We start from the raw sequence: 9,039 nt of genomic DNA, 5'->3' as shown, positions 1-9,039 counted from the left end.
TATGTACCTCATGTAGCATATGCTCTGACGAAGCAATAGTGAAAAGGCCTTCGGCATATTCGTGTGTTTTCTTGCCCGTCCCTTCGTCGTTCCCGTTGCAATCTGTTCAACATGAATTCCACACGTGTGTGTGTGTGCGTTTTTGTGTGTATGTGTGTGTGTGTATGTATGTATGTATATATATATATATATATATATATATATATATATATATATATATATATATATATATATATATATATAAAGAGAGAGAGAGAGATACCATCTCTCACGGGTGACTATACTCAGCTATACAAAGTCAGTTTTCACATTTTCAGAAATAAAATTTACCAAGGTCATCAAGGCCCCGGAATGCTATCTGGTAAGGGCAAGCTTCACAAGCTTCAGTATCTACCAGAAGACGAACCATTATGTCACCGATTCAACTCTACTAAACATCTGCTGGTATGACGGCCTAGAGATACGAACGGACGACATGTATGATGGTAGTTGGTAGGTAATATTTCTCCATGACTCGAGGTCTGCTAATATCCCTTTTCGTTTGCTTATATTTTTCCTTGGTTCCTAATTGGGCTGCACAGCCACTTGGGTTTGACACAACGTCTTCTTTTATCCACTCGCTTCTGATATGTGACATTTCAACATCTTTTTATCATATGCAGGTACTGCGGGACCGAGCTCAATGGACAGAATATAACTTCTACAAGCAATGAGATGATTCTTTACTTCAAATCTCAACTCAACTTCATGCCGGGATGGACAGCGAATATAACCTTTATAGAAGACCCTGCTTGCACAACGACATCTACTACAACCTCTACTTCCTCTTCTACCTCCACAACCTCCTCTACTTCCACTTCTACTTCTACAACTACCTCTACTTCTACATCAACCTCCACAACCACATCTACTTCCACTTCTCCCTCCACAACCCCCTCTACTACGACATCTACCTCCACAACCACCTCTACTTCCACATCTACCTCCACAACCACCTCTACTTCCACATCTACATCCACAACCACCTATACTTCCACATCTACATCCACAACCACCTCTACTTCCACAACCACCTCTACTTCCACATCTACCTCCACAACCACCTCTTCTTCCACATCTACATCCACACCCACCTCTACTTCCACAACCACCTCTACTTCCACAACCACCTCTACTTCCACAACCACCTCTACTTCCACATCCACCTCTACTTCCACAACCACCTCAACAACCAGATCTACCTCCACAACCACCTCAACTTCCACTTGTACCTCTACTTCCACATCTACCTCCACAACCACCTCTACTTCCATTTCTACCTCTACAACCACCTCTCCCTCCACTTCTACCTCCACAACCACCTCTACTTCCACTTCTACCTCTACAACCACCTCTACTTCCACTTCTACCTCAACAACCACCTCTACTTCCACTTCTACTTCTACAACCACTTCTACTTCCACAACCACCTCTACTTCCACATCTACCTCCACAACCACATATACTTCCACTTATACCTCTACAACCACCTCTACTTCCACATCTACATCCACAACCACCTCTACTTCAACTTCTACCTCCACAACCACCTCTACTTCCACTTCTACCTCTACAACCACCTCTACTTCCACAACCACCTCTACTTCCACTTCTACCTCTACAACCACCTCTACTTCCACTTCTACCTCTACAACCACCTCTACTTCCACAGCCACCTCTACTTCCACTTCTACCTCTATAACCACCTCTACTTCCACTTCTGCCTCGACAACCACCTCTACTTCCACATCTACATCCACAACCACCTCTACTTCCACTTCTACCTCCACAACCACCTCTACTTCCACTTCTACCTCTACAACCACCTCTACTTCCACAACCACCTCTACTTCCACATCTACATCCACAACAACCTCTAATTCCACTTCTACCTCCACAACCACCTCTACTTCCACTTCTGCCTCTACAACCACCTCTACTTCCACAACCACCTCTACTTCCACAACCACCTCTACTTCCACTTCTACCTCTACAACCACCTCTACTTCCACAACCACCTCTACTTCCACATATACCTCCACAACAACCTCTACTTCCACATCTACCTCCACAACCACATCTACTTCCACTTCTACCTCTACTTCCACTTCTATCTCTACAACAACCTCTACTTCCACAACCATCTCTACTTCCACAACCACCTCTACTTCCACATCTACCTCCACAACCACCTCTACTTCCACATCTACCTCCACAACCACCTCTACTTCCACTTCTACCTCTATAACCTCTACTTCCACATCTACCTCCACAACCACCTCTACTTCCACATCTACCTCCACAACCACCTCTACTTCCACTTCTACCTCTACAACCACCTCTACTTCAACTTCTACCTCCACAACCACCTCTACTTCCACATTTCCCTCCACAACCACCTCTACTTCCACTTCTACCTCCACAACCATCTCTACTTCCACTTCTACTTCCACGACCACCTCTACTTCCACATCTACCTCAACAACCACCTCTACTTCCACTTCTACCTCCACAACCACCTCTACTTCCACTTCTACCTCTACAACCACCTCTACTTCCACAACCACCTCTACTTCCACATCTACTTCCACTTCTACCTCTACAACCACCTCTACTTCGAAATCTACCTCCACAACCACCTTTACTTCCACTTCTACCTCTATTTCCACATCTACCTCCACAACCACCTCTACTTCCACATCTACCTCCACAACCACCTATACTTCCACATCTACATCCACAACCACCTCTACTTCCACAACCACCTCTACTTCCACATCTACCTCCACAACCACCTCTACTTCCACATCTACATCCACAACCACCTCTACTTCCACAAGCACCTCTACTTCCACATCTACCTCCACAACCACCTCTACTTCCACTTCTACCTCTACTTCCACATCTACCTCCACAACCACCTCTACTTCCACTTCTACCTCCACAACCACCTCTACTTCCACTTCTACCTCTACAACCACCTCTACTTCCACTTCTACCTCCACAACCACCTCTACTTCCACTTCTACCTCTACAACCACCTCTACTTCCACATCTACCTCCACAACCACATATACTTCCACTTATACCTCTACAACCACCTCTACTTCCACATCTACATCCACAACCACCTCTACTTCAACTTCTACCTCCACGACCACCTCTACTTCCACTTCTACCTCTACAACCACCTCTACTTCCACAACCACCTCTACTTCCACTTCTACCTCTACAACCACCTCTACTTCCACAGCCACTTCTACTTCCACTTCTACCTCTACAACCACCTCTACTTCCACTTCTGCCTCCACAACCACCTCTACTTCCACATCTACACCCACAACCACCTCTACTTCCACTTCTACCTCCACAACCACCTCTACTTCCACTTCTACCTCTACAACCACCTCTACTTCTACAACCACCTCTACTTCCACATATACCTCCACAACCACCTCTACTTCCACTTCTACCTCTACAACCACCTCTACTTCCACATATACCTCCACAACCACCTCTACTTCCACATCTACCTCAACAACCACATCTACTTCCACTTCTACCTCTACTTCCACTTCTACCTCTACAACAACCTCTACTTCCACAACCATCTCTACTTCCACAACCACCTCTACTTCCACATCTACCTCCACAACCACCTCTACTTCCACATCTACCTCCACAACCACCTCTACTTCCACATCTACCTCTACAACTACCTCTTCTTCCACTTCTGCCTCCACAACCACCTATACTTCCACATCTACCTCCACAACCACTTCTACTTCCACATCTACTTCTACTTCCACATCTACCTCCACAACCACCTCTACTTCCACATCTACCTCCACAACCACCTCTACTTCCACTTCTACCTCCACAACCACCACTACTTCCTCTTCTACCTCCACAACCACCTCTACTTCCACATCTACCTCCACAACCACATCCACTTCTACCTCTACAACCACCTCTACTTCCACATCTACCTCCACAACCACATCTACCTCCACAACCACCTTTACTTCCACATCAACCTCCACAACCACCTATACTTACACTTCGACGTCCACAACCACCTCTACTTCCACATCTACCTCCACAACTACTTCTACTTCCACTTCTACCTCTACAACCACATCTACTTCCACTTCTACCTCCACAACCACCTCTACTTCCACATCTACCTCCACAACCACCTCTACTTCCACTTCTTCCTCTACAACTACCTCTTCTTCCACTTCTGCCTCCACAACCACCTATACTTCCACATCTACCTCCACAACCACCTTTACTTCCACATCTACTTCTACTTCCACTTCTTCCTCTACAACTACCTCCACAACCACCACTACTTCCTCTTCTTCCTCCACAACCACCTCTACTTCCACATCTACCTCCACAACCACATCTACTTCCACTTCTACCTCTACAACCACCTCTACTTCCACATCTACCTCCACAACCACATCTACCCCCACAACCACCTTTACTTCCACATCAACCTCCACAACCACCTATACTTACACTTCGACGTCCACAACCACCTCTACTTCCACATCTACCTCCACAACCACTTCTACTTCCACTTCTTCCTCTACAACTACCTCTTCTTCCACTTCTGCCTCCACAACCACCTATACTTCCACATCTACCTCCACAACCACCTCTACTTCCACTTCTTCCTCTACAACTACCTCTTCTTCCACTTCTGCCTCCACAACCACCTCTACCTCCACAACCACCTCTACTTCCACTTCTACCTCCACAACCACCACTACTTCCTCTTCTACCTCCACAACCACCTCTACTTCCACATCTACCTCCACAACCACATCTACTTCCACTTCTACCTCTACAACCACCTCTACTTCCACAACCACCTCTACTTCCACATCTACCTCCACAACCACATCTACCTCCACAACCACCTTTACTTCCACATCAACCTCCACAACCACCTCTACTTCCACTTCTACGTCCACAACCACCTCTACTTCCACATCTGACTCCACAACCACCTCTACTTCCACATCTACCTCCACAACCACATCTACCTCCACAACCACCTTTACTTTCACATCAACCTCCACAACCACCTCTACTTTCACTTCTACCTCCACAACCACATCTACTTCCACTTCTACCTCCACAACCACCTCTACTTCCACAACTACCTCCACAACCACCTCTACTTCCACATCTACCTCTACTTCCACATCTACCTCCACAACCACCTCTACTTCCACATCTACCTCCACAACCACCTCTACTTCCACTTCTATCTCCACAACCACCTCTACTTCCTCTTCTACCTCCACAACCACCTCTACTTCCACATCTACCTCCACAACCACCTCTACTTCCACTTCTACCCCTACAACCACGTCTATTTCCACTTCTACCTCCACAACCACCTCTCCTTCCACATCTACCTCCACAACCACCTCTACTTCCACATCTACCTCCACAACCACCTCTACTTCCACTTCTTCCGCCCCAACCACCTCTACTTCCACATCTACCTCCACAACCACATCTACTTCCACTTCTACCTCCACAACCACATCTACTTCCACTTCTACCTCCACAACCACCTCTACTTCCACTTCTTCCTCCACAACCACCTCTACTTCCACATCTACCTCCACAACTACCTCTACTTCCACATCTACCTCCACAACCACCTCTACTTCCATATCTACCTCCACAACCACATCTACTTCCACATCTACCTCCACAACCACATCTACTTCCACATCTACCTCCACAACCACCTCTACTTCGAAATCTACCTCCACAACCACCTCTACTTCCACTTCTACCTCTATAACCACCTCTACTTCCACAACCACCTCTACTTCCACTTCTACCTCGACAACCACCTCTACTTCCACTTCTACCTCTACAACCACCTCTACTTCCACTTCTACCTCCCCAACCACCTTTACTTCCACATCTACATCCACAACCACATCTACTTCCACTTCTACCTCTACAACCACCTCTACTTCCACATCTACCTCCACAACCACCTCTACTTCCACATCTACCTCCATAACCACCTCTACTTCTACTTCTACCTCCACAACCACCTCTACTTCCACTTATACCTCTACAACCACCTCTACTTCCACAACCACCTCTACTTCCACATCGTCCTCCACAACCACAGCTACTTCTACATCTACCTCTACTTCCACATATACCTCCACAACCACCTCTACTTCCACTTCTGCCTCCACAACCACCTCTACTTCTACATCTACCTCCACAACCACCTCTACTTCCACATCTACCTCTACTTCCACATCTACCTCCACAACCACCTCTCCTTCCACATCTACCTCCACAACCACCTCTACTTCCACCTCTATCTCCACAACCACCTCTACTTCCTCTTCTATCTCCACAACCATCTCTACTTCCACTTCAACCTCTACAACCACGTCTATTTCCACTTCTACCTCCACAACCACCTCTACTTCCACATCTACGTCTACAATCACCTCTACTTCCACATCTACCTCCACAACCACCTCTACTTCCACTTCTTCCTCCACAACCACCTCTACTTCCACATCTACATCCACAACCACATCTACTTCCACTTCTACCTCCACAACCACATCTACTTCCACTTCTACCTCCACAACCACCTCTACTTCCACTTCTTCCTCCACAACCACTTCTACTTCCACTTCTACCTCCACAACCCCCTCTACTTCCTCTTCTACCTCCACAACCACCTCTACTTCCACATCTACCTCCACAACCACCTCTACTTTCACATCTACCTCCACAACCACATCTACCTCCACAACCATATCTACTTCCACTTCTACCTCTACAACCACCTCTACTTCCACTTCTACCTCTACAACCACCTCTACTTCCACATCTACCTCTACCTCCACATCTACCTCCATAACCACATCTACTTCCACTTCTACCTCCACAACCACCTCTACTTCGACTTCTACCTCTACAACCACCTCTACTTGCACAACCACCTCTACTTCCACTTCTACCTCCACAACCATCTCTAATTCCACTTCTACCTCCACAACCACCTCTACTTCCACTTCTACCTCTACAATCACCTCTACTTCCACATCTACCTCCACAACTACCTCTACTTCCACATCTACCTCCATAACCACCTCTACTTCCACTTCTACCTCCACAACCACCTCTACTTCCACTTCTACCTCTACAACCACCTCTACTTCCACAACCACCTCTACTTCCACATCTACCTCCACAACCACATCTACTTCCACATCTACCTCTACTTCCACATATACCTCCACAACCACCTCTACTTCCACTTCTACCTTTACAACCACCTCTACTTCCACATCTACATCCACAACCACCTCTACTTCCACTGCTACCTCTACTTCCACATCTACACCCACAACCACCTCTACTTCCACTTCTACCTCCACAACCACCTCAACTTCCACATCCATCTCCACAACCACCTCTACTTCCACTTCTACCTCTACAACCACCTCTACTTCCACTTCTACCTCCACAATCACCTCTACTTCCACTTCAACCTCTACAACCACCTCTACTTCCACTTCTACCTCCACTACCACCTCTACTTCCAATTCTTCCTCCACAACCATCTCTACTTCCACTTCCACCTCTACAACCACCTCTACTTCCACATCTACTTCTACAACCACCTCTACTTCCACTTCTACCTCTACAACCACCTCTACTTCCACATCTACCTCCACAACCACAACCACCACCACAACGACCATTACTTCAACTTTTACCTCTACAACCTCCTCTACCACAACACCTTCCCCCGGTAACTGTACTATTAGCACATCAGCTGATACCGTTTCCTTCCAATCCCCTAATTATCCAAGTGATTATCCAAATAACAAGATCTGTACACTTCCACCAACATATATGGTAAGCGACTACAATAAAATGCATTACAATAAAAGGAATTATATATAACTAAATATATCGTATAGCTTGAGTGCGTATGTGTGTGATTGTTTATATATACACGTACACATATATATCTATCTATATATCTATATTTATCTCTCTCTCTCTCTCTCTCTCTCTCTCTCTCTCTCTCTCTCTCTCTCTATATATATATATATATATATATATATATATATATATATATATATATATATATATATCCATATGTATATGTATAAATGTGTATGTGTGTGTGTGTGAATATATATATATATATATATATATATATATATATATATATATATATATATATATATATCATTATCATCATCAGGAGCTAACGCCTATGGGGGCGCATAGCCGCGTCCACCTTTTGCTTCCACCTTTTGGGATCCCTCATGGCAAGCCGCCAGGCAGGGACTCGGCTCATCTCGAGCTCTTCCCGACAGGTTTGATCGATCTGCCCAAGCCACGACCTCCTAGGTCGTCCCATAGGCCTCCTCCACCCTGGGTTGTCTTTTACAGAAACAACATGATGAGCAGGATCAGCCTGTGGAAAACGAGCCAAATGGCCATATAGCCTGAGTTGGCGATCCCGGATTGTGCAGGTAATAGGTCCTGTGCCAGTCTCACGGTGCAGCCATTGGTTAGACACATGGTCCCGCCAACAGTACCCCATGATCCGCCGCAAGGACCTATTACAAAATGCATCAAGACGAGACTCCAGTGCACTGGATAATGTCCAGGTTTCACTACCGTAGTGCAAAACTGGCATTACCAGGGCCCTGAAAACCCGTAGCTTGGTCCTTCTGCACAGGTACCGGCACCTCTTGTCGAGATAGTTCATAACCCCTGCTGCCAGGTCTGACAGCCCAGAATTATGAACTGCACTACCAAGGTATGTAAAGCTCTCTCTGACTTCAATGTCCTCGTCACAAGCACGTAGCGACCGAACAGGTTCTCCTAGCAAGTCCGCAAAGTCCTGGCTCTTGGTCTTGGTCCAGGACACCTCTAGACCCAAGGGCTTTGCTTCATTATTAAATG

At 46.2% G+C, this 9,039-nt stretch overlaps 2 protein-coding genes across 2 annotated transcripts in view; one reads left to right on the top strand and one right to left on the bottom strand.

The window, feature by feature from the left end:
• Positions 1-829: 829 nt before the first annotated feature.
• LOC138865176 (SUMOylated effector protein AmpA-like) lies at positions 830-6,968 on the bottom strand. Its single transcript, XM_070134562.1, has 18 exons — positions 6,945-6,968; positions 6,387-6,608; positions 6,153-6,308; positions 5,913-6,062; positions 5,355-5,504; positions 4,905-5,186; positions 4,437-4,556; positions 4,305-4,406; positions 3,999-4,088; positions 3,555-3,788; positions 3,129-3,266; positions 3,039-3,098; positions 2,028-2,249; positions 1,836-1,991; positions 1,380-1,487; positions 1,152-1,289; positions 882-1,025; positions 830-847 (listed from the first exon to the last, which is right to left on the bottom strand). Exons 1-18 carry the CDS (start codon positions 6,966-6,968, stop codon positions 830-832), a joined length of 2,514 nt encoding a protein of 837 aa, XP_069990663.1.
• A 115-nt stretch (positions 6,969-7,083) lies between these two features.
• Positions 7,084-9,039, top strand: part of LOC113819385 (uncharacterized) — a gene marked incomplete at its 5' end in the record, with an annotated part of 44,923 nt that continues 42,967 nt past the window's right edge. The window contains one exon of the mRNA XM_070134561.1: positions 7,084-7,974. Within this exon, the coding sequence (XP_069990662.1) occupies positions 7,084-7,974 (891 nt within the window). The remainder of the gene's footprint in view (positions 7,975-9,039) is intronic.

This window comes from Penaeus vannamei, chromosome 20, assembly GCF_042767895.1.
Source record: "Penaeus vannamei isolate JL-2024 chromosome 20, ASM4276789v1, whole genome shotgun sequence".
NCBI classification, from domain to species: Eukaryota; Metazoa; Arthropoda; class Malacostraca; order Decapoda; family Penaeidae; genus Penaeus; species Penaeus vannamei.
This window is presented reverse-complemented; position numbering and strand designations above follow the sequence as displayed.

Excerpts from the sequence above, each read along its gene's own strand:
- LOC138865176 (XM_070134562.1), bottom strand. The coding sequence starts at position 6,968 with ATGGAGGTAGATGTGGAGGTAGAG. Across the intron at positions 5,505-5,912 it reads AAGTAGAGGTGGTTGTCGAG|GTAGATGTGGAAGTAGAGGT; the intron begins GTAGAAGTGGAA and ends GTGGTTGTGGAG. Across the intron at positions 3,099-3,128 it reads AAGTAGAGGTGGTTGTAGAG|GTAGATGTGGAAGTAGAGGT; the intron begins GTATAAGTGGAA and ends GTGGTTGTGGAG.